Raw genomic sequence first — 18,066 nt, forward strand, 5'->3', positions numbered from 1 at the left:
AGCAACCGAACTCTGGTGCGACCCAACTGCCAGGCGAACTCAACAAGTTTGAGCTAAAAGGGCAACACGGAGCTGCTCGTGACGTTTATTCTGCGGTAACATGTCTCATGTTTGCTCATGTACAGTGTGAAGAACATGCGCTAGGCTCAGGCCCCCATACTCGGGCGTATTTGACTCCGTGGATGTTCGCTCGGGCGTCCGCCGGTCCCTTCCGCACAAAGCTCAGTTTTTATGACCGCGTGGACTCGGATCTGTTTCAAATGTGAGTATGTGACACTGTACGATCGCCTATGAAACAGCAAAAGTCCGCGGACAGTGCGCGCAGAGTCAACGCCACTCACAGTAGGAGCTGACAGTCTCTCTCCCTCTCTGTGTCAGCGCCGCACGCACACACGCACACACACACAGACACACGGAGCGTCGCATCAGGGGGTGAAGTGAAACAACAACCTGCAGATCACCTGAGTTGACGTGAACTCCGCTCGTGGTTACCGAGTAAGATCAATAAATAGGCTTTATGCACAGCTCCACTACTTCCTGAACTTAAACAGGCTCCTTTCCTTCCTGTCTAACATTATTGGAAAAACTGATTAATCCAGGTGTGTCTGACTCTGACTGCCAGACACACCTGGATTCATCAGAGCCTGTTTAAAGCAGAACTATGCAGGATTTCGGCTGTAATTATTGTGGCTCAGAGTCACTGTGATGGTAGAGTGACCTGTTATGAGGTGAATGGGGTCTAGGCCAATGCGCCCACCCCCCCCACTGGCTGAAAACCGCACTTGCAAGATCAGTCCTCCGTCTCGGTGTCCCAAATCTCATCAATGGATAGAACTATCGCGAGAAACTGCCTTACGGCAGTACAAGATAAGAACGCAGATGACGTCATGCATGTCATGAATCGTGATTGGTTTGAGTTCGGATAGTCGGAGGAAACCATGGAAACATGAAATGTTTAGAAGTTTGGCTTGTGGCTACACGGAGCTAATGCTAACACGGACACACACACCATGGATCTTTTATAAGATAATGTAATACATCATGACACACACACGCCTTCGCGTTTTGGAACCTTTATTCATGTGTGTGTATGTCTGTGTCTGTGTGTGGCCGTATTAGCGTTAGCTCCGTATTAGCGTTAGCGCCGTGTTAGCATTAGCTCTGCGTTAGCGTTAGCTCCGCGTTAGCATTAGCTCCGTGTTAGCAGGGCTTAGCAAACACCGCTCTCTACCTTCAGCAGTAAACACAAGCACGTGTAGGGAGGGGGTGGAGGAATTGGTGGCGGCGAGTTTTTTTTTTTTTTACGACAGTGACATGTGCCTCCCAGAACTGTGGGGGAGCCCCGGAGAGGGATAAAAAGAGAAACCAACAAAGGAGCGAGCTATTTCCGGCCGACCTGCATAGTTCTGCTTTAAGTTCAAGAAGTAGCGGGGCTCGGCATAAAGCCTGTTGTCAGAGTAGCTAAATAGCTAAATATTTGTCTACAACCTGTTCAAATAACTAGAAAGACTAAAGCCTCGTGATTGACACATGATGATGTATGGTAGAAAAAAGACAACAGAAAACAACAACAATGTAAATCAAATCAAACTGTGGATTATTGAACTGTTCCACCCTTAATGAACATTAAAGTGAACTCATGTCATCCTCCCAAACTGAACACATTCTCTGGTTTCTTCAGGATTCAGTCAGGATGCTGCTTGAACTGGCAGCGTCAGCAAAAAAATACATATCGAGACGATATCGAGAATCGATCAATATGGAAAAACATATCGTGATAAAGTTTTTTGCCGTATCGCCCAGCCCTAGTCTGAAACACAGGTCTGTCAGTCACTCTGCTCTGCTGTAAGCCGGGGAGAAAACTTTCCTTGTATCCTACAGCCTTTATCCAATGAGGAGAGAGAGGTCCTCTCTGTGTGTGCAGCCAAGGGATGCGCGTTAATGTGGTGACGTAGGGACGAGGACCAATAGATCCATGACGAGGGCGGGGACTGCTAACTCCATCGGCTGACAAGAAGTTAGCCAAAACGACTGGATCGCTTACTTCTGCTTTAATGCTCTAACAAAGTCATATCATTTATAAGGTAGGACATCAAGTCCATTATCACAACAACACAAGAAATATCTAAGTTCAGGAATAATAGGAGCTGATGGTAAATGGCCATACCAACACATTATTGTTGGCACATGTAAATGTGAAAATGGTAAATTATGCATGACATTACTTGTTTTTGTTTATACAAAAACATCCTGCTGTATTAAAAAAAAAAAAATCTGAATGTTGTAGTTTGTAGTGAAACCTCAGTATTTAGCTCATCGTCTTGGTTTTTTTGGTTTTTCACAGATAACTCACTTACCATTGGTGTTGGCAGACTGTTTGGATGTTTTGTTTTGCACTTGGCTGTACACAGGCTCCTCCTCCTTTTCAGCTGAGAGGTTAAAACAAAACAATGAATTAGGCCTACTGTCGTCTTTATTAGGGTCCGGGCAGCTAAGCTGCCAGGACACTATTGTATTCCTAGGAATTCTTCTTCTTCTTCCAAGGAAGTCATACTTCCCATGGGCGAAAACTCACCAAACTTTACAGAAACATCCAAACCCATGCCAGATTTACTCAACTCCAAGGACAACTCATCATGGTTGATGAAGTTTCGCAAATATCAGAATTTTATCTCAAAAACTGAATTTTTGAGAACATTTTGAATTCTGCTCTCATGGGAACAACTGCAGTCAATGTAAAAGTGACATTTTTAAACATCAGATTTTCTCTTATGAAACAAAACACTTATCATTAAAAACAAATCACCAACATTTCCATGCTGTCTAGATGCAATTTATGTATTAACAGATTTTTGTTTAGATAACAGAATTTCTGACATTTTGACCATTTTTGAAATCTGCCTTGACAACAGCTGCCCGGACACTGACTTCCTTGAGTCTATTTGAGAAGACACACACCATGTCTCACTTCCAGATAATTGGCTCAGTGAGTTAAGTGCTGGTTTGAGGTGCGAGGGTATGGGGGTTCAAGACCCAGCAAGGGTGATGATGATAATGACACATCAAAATGCCAGATGTCCTCATGGTGGATCAGAGCAAGCCTCTAAATAAAAAAATAAAAAATAGCTTGGACCGGACCATGGGCGAAAGCTCACTAAGTTTTGCACAAAGGTCCAGTGTCATCTTCTTCTTTCTACTTCCAAGGAAATCATACTTCCCTCACCAATCCCTTTTTTTTTTAAGTATATTTTTTTTGGGCGTTTTTGCCTTTATTTTGATAGTACATAGTGAGATAGACAGGAAAGGGGGAGGCAGAGAGAGGGGGAATGACATGCAGGAAAGGTCTGCCCGACGCGGGATTCGAACCGGGGACGCCTGCGTTGAGGACTATAGCCTCTACATGGGGCGGCCGCCTTAACCACTGCGCTACGCACCGCCCCAATACTCACCAATCCTTACAGAAATGTCCAACCCCATGCCAGATCCCATGTATTATCAGATTTTTGTTTAGATAACAGAATTTCTGACATTCTGACAATTTTTGAAATCTGCCTTGACAACTGCTCCCTGAGTCTATTTGAGAAGACACACACCTCATTGCGCTTCTAGACAATTAGCTCAGTGAGTTAGGCGCTGGTTCTTGGTGCCAGATGATGTGGGTTCAATCCCCAGCAAAAGTGGTAAGGATTAGGGGTGGGCTAAAATATCGATATGGCGATATATCGCGATACTTTATCCCGCGATACGATATCGATATTCAATATTTAAATATCGATATTTTTTTTTCAAAAAAAATTTTTTTTTTTTTTTCAATTTTTTTTTCAAATGATAAATCATGTTTCAGACCTAAATCCAATTGAAATATGTTGTTGTAACTTGCACTTGTATAAAATGGCATGGATAATTTGAATTACATTGTTTTGACTCAGTTTGTCCCATGAATTATCACTATCATCTGATGTACATACAACTCGGATTTTAAGATGCATAACAAGTAAAATAAAGTAAAGTAAAATAAAGTGTACTGCACAGTGTGCAGTACACTTTATTTTACTTGTTTTTTCTTGATTCTTGACTTGTAATTCATGTGAAATGGATTCAGTGCAATTAATAAATTCTGAATTTCTTCAGTGACACAGATATCGTGATGTATCGTGGATGAAATGTCTTGCAATATATCGATAATCGCAGAATCGCTGTACCGTGATATTATCGTTATCGTGGGTAAAATATCGTGATAGTATCGTATCGTGGGGTACCTAGTGATACCCAGCCCTAGTAAGGATATTACATCAATATACCAGATCAGTCTTTGTACAAAATCTTAAGAGTCATGGTAGATGATGTTTGACAAAAACATTTCGGAATTTTACCTCAGAAACGTTGCCTGCACGACAGTGAATGGCTTACTCAATTTGTGAAGCCACTGTAGCACTGCCACCTGCCAGTTAGCACAGTGCGATAGACAATGGTCTTTGGTTCCAGAGGTTGAGGGTTCAATCCTCAAGTGGTGCAAAATGAACATTACAAGGTCAACTGACCTGTCTTCCTGTTTGTTGTTCAGAATTGGCCTAAATTTGCCAAAATATAGCCCGGACCCGACCCATCACTGCGCAGCAGCTATAATTTGAAATTAGTCTTTCCCTTTTTTTTTGCCCAGTGTTGACAATTTGTCATTTATTTGTACATTCTCTTGTAGTTTTAAGCAGCTGTGGTCGTTGAGTTTACAGTTTGTATTTGGTAGAAACAGATTGCAACAGTATAATTGATAACTTTAATGCTCTAACAAAGTCATATAATTTATGGACATTAAGTCCATTATCACAACAACACAAGAAATATCTAAGTTCAGGAATAATAGGAGCTGAAGGTAAATGGCCATACCAACACACTATTGTTGGCATATGTGAAAATGGTAAATTATGTATGACATTTACTTGTTTTTATTTATACAAAAACATCCTGCTGTATTTTAAAAAATCACAATGTTGTAGTTTAGTTTGTAGTAAAACCTCAGTATTTAGCTCATTGTCTTTTTTTTTCTTTTTTTTGGTTTTTCACAGATCACTCACTTACCATTGGTGTTGGCAGACTGTTTGGATGTTTTGTTTTGCACTTGGCTGTACACAGGCTCCTCCTCCTTTTCAGCTGAGAGGTTAAAACAAAACAATGAATTAGACCTGCTGTCATCTTTATTTGAAATTAGTCTTTCTCTTTTTTTGCCCAGTGTTGACAATTTGTCATTTATTTGAACATTCTCTTGTAGTTTTAAGCAACTGTGGTCGCTGAGTTTACAGTTTGTATTTGGTAGAAATGGATTGCAACAGTATAATTGATAACTTTAATGTGTAAAGTCATATAATTATAAGGTAGGACAGTAAGTCCATTATCACAACAACAAAATAAATATCTAAGTTCAGGGAATGATGAACGTAAATGGCCATACCAAGACATTATTGTTGGCATTATGTAAATGTGAAAATGGTAAATTATGTATAACATTGAAGCAAATGTGGAGATACTCACATTGTTCATCTAGATCTGATCTACAGTATATGTGTTTATTTGTTCGTAATGTTCCTAGTTTTAGTAAAACCTCAATGTTTTAGCTAATAGTCTTTTTTGACGAACTTACCATTTGTTTTGGTGGACTGTTTGGATGTTTTGTTTTGCACCTTTACTTCACTGTACAGAGTTTCCTGCTCCTGTTCAGCTGAAAGGTTCAGAAATAGATAATTAATGCACAGTCTTTAAATGACAACAGTTTTCAAAGGTTCATTTCATTATATGTACTTAAGCTTTTGGTTTATTTTTTGCCTGATGAACTCTACTTTGTGTGGGATTCTGTGACTCTTGCACGGTATTGAGTCGATTAACTAAACCCTATAGGGGTGTTCACACCAAACGCGATGCTGCGTTGTCGCGCGTCGAGATTACATGTAAAGTCAATGCACAGATGCGTTTAGACGCGAAATCGCGGCGCGATACGTGCGTCACACGCGACGTGATGCCCCGAAAATCGCGTCATTTGAACTTTTGACGCGACATCGCGTGACGCCGTGACGCGACAGCCTATCAGTGTTGAGATTCTGACACAACAATAGACTGCTACCGACTGCTACTCACCGGAGACAGATGGACAGGCACTCCGCAGCTGAAATGAAGCGCCTGTAAAACTTTAACGTAGTTGGTGTCCTGCCTGGAGATCCTGGCACCAACCCTAGCTAGCAAGTCCCCAAACTGAGCAACAGTCAGTCTGAAGTACCGTACAACGGCCGTGGCGCTATTTCAGTCAGGACCACTTTTGTCAAAATAATCTTTATTTACTTGCACAGTTTTATTTGGCGGTATGATACTGTTCTGGGACCCCCTGCTCTTCCACGCGCTTGCGTGGAAAGCCTGAGGCAGGATGAGCACCTTCCTGCCCTTCACGAGCCATCATGAACGGCATAAGCAGGGAGCGCAGCAGCAAAGAAAACCCAGACAGAGCAGAGCAACCAACATGAATACAGGAGGAGCTGGGGTGGAGGTGGGTTGCGAAAGTGCCAGCAGCAGAGGAAGCAGGAAGGAGGGTCGGGCGAGAGCAGTTTAAATACCCCGCTCTGAATGCAATTTCCCAATAGGGAGCGGGCACGGAGAGTCAGCTGAGCCATCAGCTGATCTGCGCCAGCGATGACAGCTATGCAGTTAGAGCTTGACGTCGTGGCCTGCCAGAACTAACGCTACGCTCAATATGTAAACGGGGCTGAGTGGAGTTTTTTTTAACCTGCTACACAAGGACCAGGACGTCAAGGATCAGCTTCACCTCGACCATTGTCAAGCCTACGGTAAAATGAGTGCACTTTATGTGTCTCAACACATTTTTACATCCATCCTGTTAGCTGGATTGACAGTAGAGGGGAGGGGAGGGAGGACGCGATGACGCAAATTTACACAAAATGGTCACGCGTCAAAACACGAGCGATAGCGCGACAGATTCTCATTTGTCGCACGACAAAATCGCGTTCATCGCGTTTGGTGTGAACACCCCTTAAGATGATGAAATTCTTTTACAGTTAGAGGATCACGAATGAGAAAGGAAACGCTTTTTTTTTAAACTAAATTCTCATGTTGTCTGAGGTCTGGCTGATGTCGACAGTGTTGGTTACATAACTCAACCACACTGAACAAAAAAGTCAGGTTTACACTTCATATTTGGCACAAGCAGATTAAAACAATGAGTTCAAGAAATGGTGACCAAAGATGAACGGCCATGCAAATGTTTTACATCTGGCGTAAGTAAATGTTAAAGGTTATAAATGTTAAACTACATGTCAAGTTGGGGTAAATTTAAAGACAGTCACATTGGTCTGATTTGAACTGTATACATTTCATTTGTCAATTCATAGTGACCACTTAAGCCTCTAGTGTTACTGAGGAAAATACCGTTACAATACAATCATCAAAAATTGTTCTACGTACAGTATATGAGGTTAATTGAGGTAATAGATTCAGTCTTTACTCTTGAAATCCCATGTTTGAAATAACTAAATTAATGGACTTACCTTGAGGTTGTTGTTTATTTTTGTTTTTGAATACAACTGAAGCGTAGTTGACCTCCTCCTCCGCCATCACAACAGTTGTTCTCTTAAGTCCTATGTGAACAGTAGACTGAGAAGTGCTGCTGTAATAGAACCAACTATATACCTGAAGTGATCATTTCCTCTGCTCAGCTGAATCTATTACTCACACCCCTTAAATGAGAAACTTCTGCATTTTTTGTTGAGAAAGTCATTTGCATTCACGGCTGACTGAGGGTGCACCCTTCACACCATACACTGTAGTGCTGTATTACTGTATGTTAAGATAATTTTCTAATAAAAGACATTACTAACAGTGTGCTGCCACTAAGAGGGCTGCTATCATGGAGTTTGGACACTAAATGTTCGCTTGGTGTCATATCAGCAAACTCATTCAGGCATCATAACCAAATTAACTCAACAGTGTGTGCCCGTTGTCATCTGCAGCACAAACTTGAACATTTACACAGTTTTGTTGTGACAACAATATTTTTGTACTTTTTTGTGCTCATATAAACGTCTCCATCCAACAAGACACTAAATCTGTGACAGTTTTATTATTCACACATCTATCTGACTGTCATGCATGTGGAAAAATGTTTGCAAAACCGAGGCTCAAAGCTGACGATGTCACATGCAGACCAAACCAAACCCAAAGCCCACTAATTTATGCTCTAATTACACAGACAAAGGAACACACAGGTGGTAATGACAAGCAGCTTACTAACCCCAAGCCCATGGTTGTGGAAGATGGTTTGTTTATGGAGAGGAATGAAAGATGTAAAAGAAGATTTACAGAACTTACCAGAACTTTCTCTGGGTTTCACTAAATGATAATGGAACAGTGACTTCCTATGAATGAAACAGATCTGACCACCAAATAACATATTGTTAGAATTGGGGAAATGTTTGCTTGTGCTAACAGCCCTCACTAGTCCAGACCCTTAACCATTACCCTTTGGTTATGGAAGGCAGCTGGTCCCAACAACATACCAGTGTGCTTAGGGACTGCGCTGACCAGCTGGCAGAGGTCGTCACCGACATCTTTAACACCTCACTAGACCAGGCTGTAGTACCATCATGTTTTAAAACTGCCACCATCACACCTGTTCCAAAAATGCCCACAATCACATGTCTCAATGACTATCGCCCCATAGTACTTTTCCCATCATACTGAAGTGCCTTGAGAGGTTGGTAAAAAATCACATCACCTCCAAGCTCCCTCCCACATTCGACCCCTTCCAGTTTGCTTACCGCGCAAATCACTCCACTGAGGATGCCATCACATCTGCACTCCACCTCAGCCTCGAACATCTGGAGAAGAGGAATGCACATGTGCAAATGCTGCTTGTGGACTTCTCGTCAACATTTAATACCATCATCCCACAGTATTTGGAAAACAAATTGGTCCCCCTGGGTTTCAGCACCCCTCTGTGTAACTGGCTGCTTGACTTTCTAACTGACAGACCCCAGTCTGTGGATGTGGGAAAAAACACCTCTGACACCATCTCCCTGAGCACGGTCTCACCCCTGGGCTGCGTCAAAGGTCCTCTGCTGTTCACCCTAATGACCCACGACTGCTGTGCCAGATCCACTACAAATCACACTGTGAAGTACGCAGATGACACAACAGTGGTGGGCCTCATCCAGGATGACAATGACCTGGCCTACAGAGAGGAGGTTAACCAACTGGTCAACTTGTGTGGAGAGAACAATCTGGCCCTGAATGTCGAAAAAACAAAAGAGATAATCATAGTGTGGCAAGGTGAAGAGGGCCCGGGCAGGGATTGAACCCACACCTCCCGGGTAATAGTCATGTGCGCTTGCCAGTCACCCAAAGGGACATTCCTTTGGCCAAGTAGCCAGGGCACATGATCAATTGGAGGCATAGTGACAGGAACCTCAACTGTCACAATAGACTTCAGGAAAAAACAGCACAGTCACGCACCACTCCTCATAAACAACACGGCAGTGGAGGTGGTCAGCGGTCATTCCTCGGCATGCAGCTAAAAGACACCCTGTCCTGGTCACAGCACATCACAGCTCTGGGGAAAAGAGCTCAGCAGCGCCTGCACTTCCTGCATTGGATGAGGAGAGCACATCTCCCCCCTCCTATCCTCACCATCTTTTACAGAGGCACTTTAGCAAGCATATTGACCAACTACATCTCTGTCTGGTCGGCTGCCTGCAGTCCCGCTGACTGGAAGTCTCTGCAAAGAGTGGTGAGGACGGCGGAAAGAATCATAGGAACTTCACTTCCTCTCATCCAAGACATGGCAAAAAAACACTGCCTGACCAGAGCACAGAGCATTATCAGAGACCCCACACACCCCTACACACTGGGCCATAAAGTTTACCCCTGCAGCCCCCGCCTGCCTTTTTACCGCAACATGGGTTCACGTCATGATATTTTGTATTTTGACAATTCAAACTTCCACAGTCCAAAGTTTTCTTTGTTTGGTATGTCAAGAGACTTTTGGTTAAGTAACCATGGACAGCTCCTACATCATTACCAATGCAGCATCATCCTCCTTACCTGCAGGAGCACAGAGTAAAGTAAACTCAACTGTTTTCAACTGACTTTTGGATCTATACTGCTTGACGAGACACCTGCATTAAAAACATCTTAAGATACATCCTGAACCACCAGTATTTTTGATTGTTCCACACTCTCAGTTTGACCAGGTAATAAAAGTTCCCATAAATTCTGAACTGAAAACCCAGGTGGTTTTAAAGTGTTCTGTCCCTGTCTGCCTCTTATATGTTCCCATGAGTGTCTAAGTCTTAATTTACCTCCATCAGCTTATGTTTTGAGTTTATGGAATTCAAATCCAAACATTTAAAGTGTTTTTAATTACCTGAGGTATTACATTTTAATATCAAAAATATTAAATCCAGATGTCCATACATTTATACATAAATGAAAAGGGCTCCAATGACTGATTTACTCTCACTTTGGTTTGATAAACACCAGAACATCTATATCACACAGATGATGAAAAAAGATATCAGTTCACCCACAGAGTAGCTGGAATACATGAGCTACTGGTGCCGGGTTTGGAAAGCTACAGGCAACATATCTACACTATAACTGCTTAGAAGATTACATCTGTTATATTTAGTAGTACTGTGTTCTTTTCAGCCAAGCAGTAGTGTTTGTATTTCCTCAAATATACTTAGTTTTTTTTTTTTTTTTTTTTAAACCTTTATTTAACCAGGCGAAATCAATTAAGAACATGTTCTTATTTACAATGATGGCCTGACAAGAGGCATAAGCTTCTTGAGGGGTGACGCAGGATGGTGAAATGGCTTTCAGAGCAGCGTGGGACACTAATACAAAAACAAATAATCCAGACGTCCCCCCTGTCTTCTGGTGGCCTCTTTTCTGGCATTGTTTGTTTGTGCCATTTTGATAGCAGCTATCATAGTAGTCTACAGTAACATAGTCGACTTCCTCACATTCCTCTGAAACAGTTCAGATCAAACACCAGTGTTTAAACATATGCAGTAAATGAGCTCTTATTGTCAGTGTTACTCCGAAAATGAATCTGAAACTGTTCAGATGCAATTGCAGCCAGTGTGTTGTCATGTATCAGAAGAATCACATGATAATAGAAAGATGGAGCGCTCTCAGAACAAACACATTTACATACATCATTACATAGCATAATATCAGAATCAGAATTAACCTTTATTGTCACTGTAATTATAATACATGTTTTTTATAAAACACCTTTCAAAGAACTCAAAGACAGGCAGAAAGCAAAAAGTAACACAAGATAAGAAACACAGAACAGCAATAAACAATAAAGCATTACACATGAAAACAATTAAGAATAGAACAGGCAATATTAAACAATTAAAAGCAAGCTTGAAAAGGTGAGTTTTGACAAGTGTCTTGAAGCTGGACAGGGAAAGCCGCAGACCACAGTCAAGTCAAGCAGTCACTCAAGTTCACCAGTGACTTTCTATGAAGACTAAAAGACAAGCATTAAAGAATGCAGTCTACAGATTATAACCCTCCCAGAGAAGTCAGTTGGTTTGAGGTCAGTTTAGCTGTAACTGTGTCTTTATTTAGCAGCATGTGTTAAGTTGTTAAGTTTTCTCCTTTAATATTTTCAGTTGTTCTCACACTGCTACAGTTCCTCTTTCGTCAGCTCGGTAGTTAATTAAGTCAAAACTTGATCATTAAGATGAACATAGTGAAAATAAACTTGTGAAGTCTGACAAACTGAGCAGCAGCAGATGAGCTCTTTCATAACTAGGTTTCTTCATTAAACATTCATATTTTCAACATGATTCAAGTTTCCAAGGAGCAATTTGGAAGAACAAGTCAGAAACAACATTGTGTGGCAGCATTTTATTCACAGTCATAAACAACAAAGCGTGAATGTTTCCACTTCACTGTCACCTACACATCAAGTTATTCTTTACATCACAAGACAAAAACCTGGGAGCACAGCCCAGTAACATTGAGTGGAGAGGTACTACAGCTCCCTCTGGTGGCCAATCAGCACCAACCACCTCAAATGTTGCACACAGCAAACAGAAAACTGAGCAGTATCACTGGTCCCTTCATCAAGCTGCTAATATACAAATGAGAAGCACAGCATCTCTAACAAAGTAGAAGAAAAGCTCATTCAGAGTCATTGATGATCAACAGTTCACTGCCCTCTGAGGTCAGTCACTGTGTTTTCCTCAATGCTGCTGTCAGCACTCACACTCACTGCACATATATCATCTAATATCTCATATTTTACATCTATCAACAAGTTGATATTATCTTACATGTGACTGATGTTGACAGATGATCCAGTGACCTTCTTAACTTCAACTTCACTGTTCAAACAAATAAAGGTGTGTGTTCACAGACCCACTGGTTTTTGTTACTACAGCTCACTGATTCCCATTCTTGTCCTCCGAAAGAAACTACACAGTGACCTTCATCAGCAGGTTCTGTCCATAAACTGAGGGAAAAACATGATGGTTAGATGAAGGCTGATAGATTTTATTATTTAAATTGTTCAGAAATGTGTCTCTTACTCTTTGTCCACATCACTTCCATCGACCCACTTCCACTTTCTATCTTCAACTCTCAGACCAATCCAGAATCCAGTGGATCCATAACTGACATCATTGGCATATGTCTGAGGACAATGGAGACACAGTTCTCAGTGATATTTAAATACACTGTGATCTACAGACTCCGTGTTTCAGTCCTAAACAAAATACTTTTAATTTCATCCAAGATGTGTTAATATTCCCAAAGTTTTCTCATTACCTCCTCTGTTTCATCAGCTGCTTCATCAGCTGTAACAGCCAGATCTGAACGCTTTCCTCTGCAGTCTTCTCGAGCTTCTGTCCAGGTTTTCTGTTCTGCAGGTGGAGCTTCATTAAATGCATAACAGCTGGACTCCTCATGTAACCAGCCTCTCTGACAAGGTTCACACTGTCTTCCTGTAACAACAGAGACAAACTAATTAAGGCAGAAGTAAGCGATCCGGTCTTTTGGCTAACTTCCTGTCACCGAATGGAGTTAGCACTCCCCGCCCTCGTCCCTACGTCACCACATTCACGCGCATCCCTTGGCTGCACACACAGAGAGGACCGCCCCTTTATGCCGTTCTCTCTCCTCATTGGATAAAGGTTGTAGGATACAAGGAAAGTTTTCTCCTGGGCTTACAGCAGAGCAGAGTGACTGACAGACCCGTGTTTCAGACCGAACACTCTATATAAGTGTTTGCTGTCGGAAGATATAACTATTAGGACTTATATTAACACAAACATTCCGCTTACTTCTGCTTTAACAACATTATTGTATAGTGATTGTATTACATTTTGTCAGTAATTAAAGGGATCTGAACATACTGTTATATTTTATGGGACAGAAGGCATTGAAGCTCAACGGAGCTCGAGTGACATCGGACTGAATCTACTCTGTCTTCTCATCCTGTATTTGTTGTTTGAAGTTGTTGCTCTGTGTCTTCAGCTCCTTGATTTCTGTTTTCAGCCCCTGGTTCTCTTCAGTCAGCTTTGTGACCCTGAGCTCTGAGAGATAAAAGGCTTCTGTTAGATTTTCAAACCTGATTGTGAGATTATTTAAGTTTTGTATCAAGTTTTGGTTTGCTGAACTGAGTCTGTTGTTGTCGTCTGTCAGATTGTGATTTTCCTCCAGTAAATGGGGCGGCAGTGGCTCAGGTGGAAGAGCAGGTCGTCCAATGATCAGAGGGTTGGCAGTTAGAATCCCGCTGCCGTAGTGTCCTTGGGCAAGACACCTTACCCACCTTGCTCCTGATGGGTCGTGGTTAGCGCCTTGCATGGCAGCTTCCGCCATCAGTGTGTGAATGTGTGAATGCGATGTATGATGTAAAAAGCGCTTTGGGTATCGTTGCAGGTACAGTATATTAAATCGTTATAGAAATACAGACCATTTACCATTTTCCTCCAGTAGAGCTGTTTGGTTTTCTTTTAACTGCTCCAACAGCTTTTTATTCTCTAAGATCAGCTGCTGGTTGTCTTCAGTCAGCTTGGTGTTGTTTTCAGAGATGACAGAAGTAACTAGAGTCAAAAACACAGGAAGTAGAGGAGGGCTGTCACTGTTGTGTAGCATGACAGAGAATCATTGTATCACAGCATTAACAGAGACGTGGACATGTTTGCTCACAGCTGAGTTTCTACTCACAGTAGATATCAAGGGCCAAGATCACAGAGAGGATCACCCAGCTCACTGCTATTGTTGGAACAGACTGAGTTAAGGAGCGATCTGACAGAACAAGAAGAATTCAGCTGAAATAAGCTGTGAGCTTCAAAACAGTCAAAGGTTCAGTTAGAGGATTTTAACACTGAGAAAAGAAACATCCTTCTTTTGAAATACTGAATATACAGGGACTGTAAACCTTCACATTTTCAAATTTAAGCATTATCATGTTTATTAATCATTTTAATAACAGTTAAAAACACAAGTGTCTAGGTTATGTTAATTATTGTGAAGTAAACTACGTCAGTAACAAACCTAAGATGGCGGGCAGGTTGTTCTCAGTGCTCACTGCTGCATTAACATAGTCGACTTCCTCACATTCCTCTGAAACAGTTCAGATCAAACACCAGTGTTTAAACATCTGCAGTAAATGAGCTCTTATTGTCAGTGTTACTCCAACAGAGTGGTAAAAGTCTGATGAGCTGAAAATGAATCTAAAACTGTTCAGATGCATTTGCAGCCAGTGTGTTGTCATGTATCAGAAGAATCACATGATAATAGAAAGATGGAGCGCTCTCAGAACAAACACACATTTACATACATCAATATATAACATGAAAACAGTCAAAGTCAGTAGCTACGTACTGTAGTGTGGTGTTGAAATTAGCGAGCAACAGAGTTTAACATGACTGTGGCAGAGAGGACGACACTTGTGAAAATAGTGAAAACAATAAAACAAGATGCTGCAGCAGAAAAGATGAGAAGCTGGTAAAGTTGGATTCTATTAGAAAGCATCTTACCTGCAGATGAATATATATTTTCGTTTTGGAAAGTGACAGTTGGCTGCTGAGTGTTTCTCTTCATCCTGAACACAGCATCAAGTTCACCAGTGACTTTCTATGAAGACTGAAAGACCAGTATAAAAGTCTACAGATTATAACCCTCCCAGAGAAGTCAGTGGGTTTGAGGTCAGGTTAGGTGTAACTGTGTCTTTATTTAGCAGATTGTCTAATGTTGTGTTAGGGAGTATCCTCTCTTCCTTTTTATATAATCAGATGTTTTCACACTGCTGCAGTTCCTCTTTTATTAATTAGTATTTAATGAAGTCAAAACATGATCTGTGAAGTGAACATGGTGAAAAAATAAACATATGCAATCAGACAAACTGAGTAGCAGCAGATGAGCTCTTTCCTAACGAAGTGTCTTCATTTAACATTAATATTTTAAACATGATTTAAGTTTCCAAGGAGCAATTTGCAAGAACAAGTCAGAAACAACATTGTGTGGCAGAATTTTATTCACAGTCATAAACAACAAAACATGAATGTTTCCACTTCACTGTCACCTACACATCAAGTTATTCTTTACATCACAAGACAAAAACCTGGGAGCACAGCCCAGTAACATTGAGTGGAGAGGTACTACAGCTCCCTCTGGTGGCCAATCAGCACCAACCACCTCAAATGTTGCACACAGCAAACAGAAAACTGAGCAGTATCATTGGTTCCTTCCATCAAGCTGCTAATATACATATGAGAAGCACAGCATCTCTAACAAAGTAGAAGAAAAGCTCATTCAGAGTCATTGATGATCAACAGTTTACTGCCCTCTGAGGTCAGTCACTGTGTTTTCCTCAATGCTGCTGTCAGCACTCACACTCACTGCACATATATCATCTAATATCTCATATTTTACATAAATTGATATTATCTTACATGTGACTGATGTTGACAGATGATCCAGTGACCTTCTCAACTTCAACTTCACTGTTCAAGCAGATAAAGCTGCCTGTTCACAGATCCACTGGTTTCTGTCACTACATCTCACTGATCTCCATCCACGGTTTTTAAATAAAATTGCACAGTGACCTTCCACAGCAGCTTCTGTCCATAAACTGAGGGAAAAACATGATGGTTAGATGAAGGCTGATAGATTTTATTATTTAAATTGTTCAGAATTGTGTCTCTTACTCTTTGTTCATATCACTTCCATCGGCCCACTTCCACTTTCCATTTGCAACTCTCAGACCAATCCAGAATCCATTGGGTTCAAAACTGGCATCATTGACAACTCTCTGAGGACAATAGAGGCACATTTCTCAGATATATTTAAATAAACTGTGATCTACAGACTCTGTGTTTCAGTCCTACAAAAATGTATTTTTATTTCATCTAAGATGTTGTCAATATTCCCTAAGTTTTCTCATTACCTTCTCTGTTTCATCAGCTATAATGACCACATCTGAACCCTTTCCTCTGCAGTTTTCTCGAGCATCTGTCCAGGTTTTCCGTCCTGGAGGTTCAGGGTTAATAAATACATAACAGCTGGACTCCTTATGTAACCAACCCTTCTGACAAGGTTGACACTGTCTTCCTGTAACAACAGAGACAAACTAAATAACAACATTATTGTATAGTGATTGTGTTTGGTCTGTAATTAAAAGGATCTGAACATACTGGTATCTTTTATGGGACAGTAGGCATTGATGCTCCACTGAGCTCGAGTGACGTTGGACTGAATCCACTCTGTCTCCTTGTCCTGTATTTGATGTTTTAAGCTGTTGCTCTGTGTCTCCAGCTCCTTGTTTTCTGTTTTCAGCCCCTGCCTCTCTTCAACCAGGTTTGTGACCCTGAGCTCTGAGAGATAAAATTCTTCTGTTAGATTTTCAAACCTGATTATGAGATTATTTAAGTTTTGTGTCAAGTTTTGGTTTTCTGAACTGAGTCTGTTGTTGTCGTCTGTCAGATTGTGATTTTCCTGCCGTAGAGCTGTTTGGTTTTCTTTTAACTGCTCCAACAGCTTTTTATTCTCTAAGATCAGCTGCTGGTTGTCTTCAGTCAGCTTGGTGTTGTTTTCAGAGATGACAGAAGTAACTAGAGTCAAAAACACAGGAAGGAGAGGAGAGCTGTCACTGTTGTGTAACATGACAGAGAATCATTGTATCAGAGCATTAACAGAGACGTGGACATGTTTGCTCACAGCTGAGTTTCTACTCACAGTAGATATCAAGGGCCAAGATTACAGAGAGGATCACCCAGCTCACTGCTATTGTTGGAACAGACTGAGTTAAGGAGCGAGGCTTCTCATCTGACAGAACAAGAAGAATTCAGCTGAAATAAGCTGTGAGCTTCAAAACAGTCAAAGGTTCAGTTTGAGGATTTTAACCCTGAGAAAAGAAACATCCTTCTTTTGAAATACTGAATATACAGGGACTGTAAACCTTCACATTTTCAAACCTTAGCGTTATCATATGTATTAATCATTTTCATAATGAGTGTCTGGGTTAATTTAATTAATATGAAGTAAACTACATCAGTAACAAACCTAAGATGGCGGGCAGGTTGTTCTCAGTGCTCACTGCTGCATTAACATAGTCGACTTCCTCACATTCCTCTGAAACAGTTCAGATCAAACACCAGTGTTTAAACATCTGCAGTAAATGAGCTCTTATTTTCTGTGTTACTCCAACAGAGTGGTAAAAGTCTGATGAGCTGAAAATGAATCTAAAACTGCTCGATTAGAAAGTATCTTACCTGGAGATGAAGAAACATTTTTGTTTTGGAAAGTGACGGTTGGCTGCTGAGTGTTTCTCTTCATCCTGAACACAGCATCAAGTTCACCAGTGACTTTCTGAAGACTGAAAGACGAGTATAAAAGTCTACAGATTATAACCCTCCCAGAGAAGTCAGTGGGTTTGAGGTCCGGTTAGGTGTGACTGTTTGTCTTTATTTAGTAGATTGTCTCATGCTGTGCTGCTAGGGAAGTATCCTCTCTTCCTTTTCATAATCAGATGTGTGCAAACTTCCCTGC

At 41.2% G+C, this 18,066-nt stretch overlaps 2 protein-coding genes across 2 annotated transcripts in view; both read right to left on the reverse strand.

Moving 5' to 3' along the window:
• The window catches only part of LOC146972670 (uncharacterized), a 32,166-nt gene extending 24,376 nt beyond the window's left edge, over window positions 1-7,790 (reverse strand). Inside the window, exons 1-4 of the mRNA XM_085803241.1 lie at window positions 7,545-7,790; window positions 5,636-5,713; window positions 5,077-5,148; window positions 2,358-2,429 (exon numbers count right to left, since the gene is read on the reverse strand). Of these exons, the coding sequence (XP_085659367.1) occupies window positions 2,358-2,429; window positions 5,077-5,148; window positions 5,636-5,713; window positions 7,545-7,611 (289 nt within the window). The 5' untranslated portion in view covers window positions 7,612-7,790. The remainder of the gene's footprint in view (window positions 1-2,357; window positions 2,430-5,076; window positions 5,149-5,635; window positions 5,714-7,544) is intronic.
• Window positions 7,791-14,568: 6,778 nt separating this feature from the next.
• Window positions 14,569-17,942, reverse strand: LOC146972672 (uncharacterized). The gene is made up of 7 exons (XM_085803063.1): window positions 17,790-17,942; window positions 17,581-17,649; window positions 17,254-17,343; window positions 16,713-17,129; window positions 16,466-16,629; window positions 15,144-16,330; window positions 14,569-14,900 (listed from the first exon to the last, which is right to left on the reverse strand). The coding sequence occupies exons 1-6, from the start codon at window positions 17,851-17,853 to the stop codon at window positions 16,223-16,225; spliced, it is 912 nt and encodes a 303-aa protein (XP_085659189.1). The 5' UTR covers window positions 17,854-17,942; the 3' UTR covers window positions 14,569-14,900; window positions 15,144-16,222.
• Window positions 17,943-18,066: the final 124 nt, after the last annotated feature.

This window comes from Trachurus japonicus, chromosome 16 (assembly GCF_045865225.1).
Source record: "Trachurus japonicus isolate A0001 chromosome 16, Traja_1.0".
NCBI classification, from domain to species: domain Eukaryota; kingdom Metazoa; phylum Chordata; class Actinopteri; order Carangiformes; family Carangidae; genus Trachurus; species Trachurus japonicus.

Coding starts and splice junctions, on each gene's coding strand:
- LOC146972672 (XM_085803063.1), bottom strand. CDS start 17,853: ATGAAGAGAAACACTCAGCAGCCAACCGTCACTTTCCAAAACAAAAAT. Junction 17,650..17,789: donor AAATGTTTCTTCATCTCCAG/GTAAGATACTTT, acceptor GAACTGTTTCAG/AGGAATGTGAGGAAGTCGAC. Junction 16,630..16,712: donor CTGTCCCATAAAAGATACCA/GTATGTTCAGAT, acceptor CTGTTGTTACAG/GAAGACAGTGTCAACCTTGT.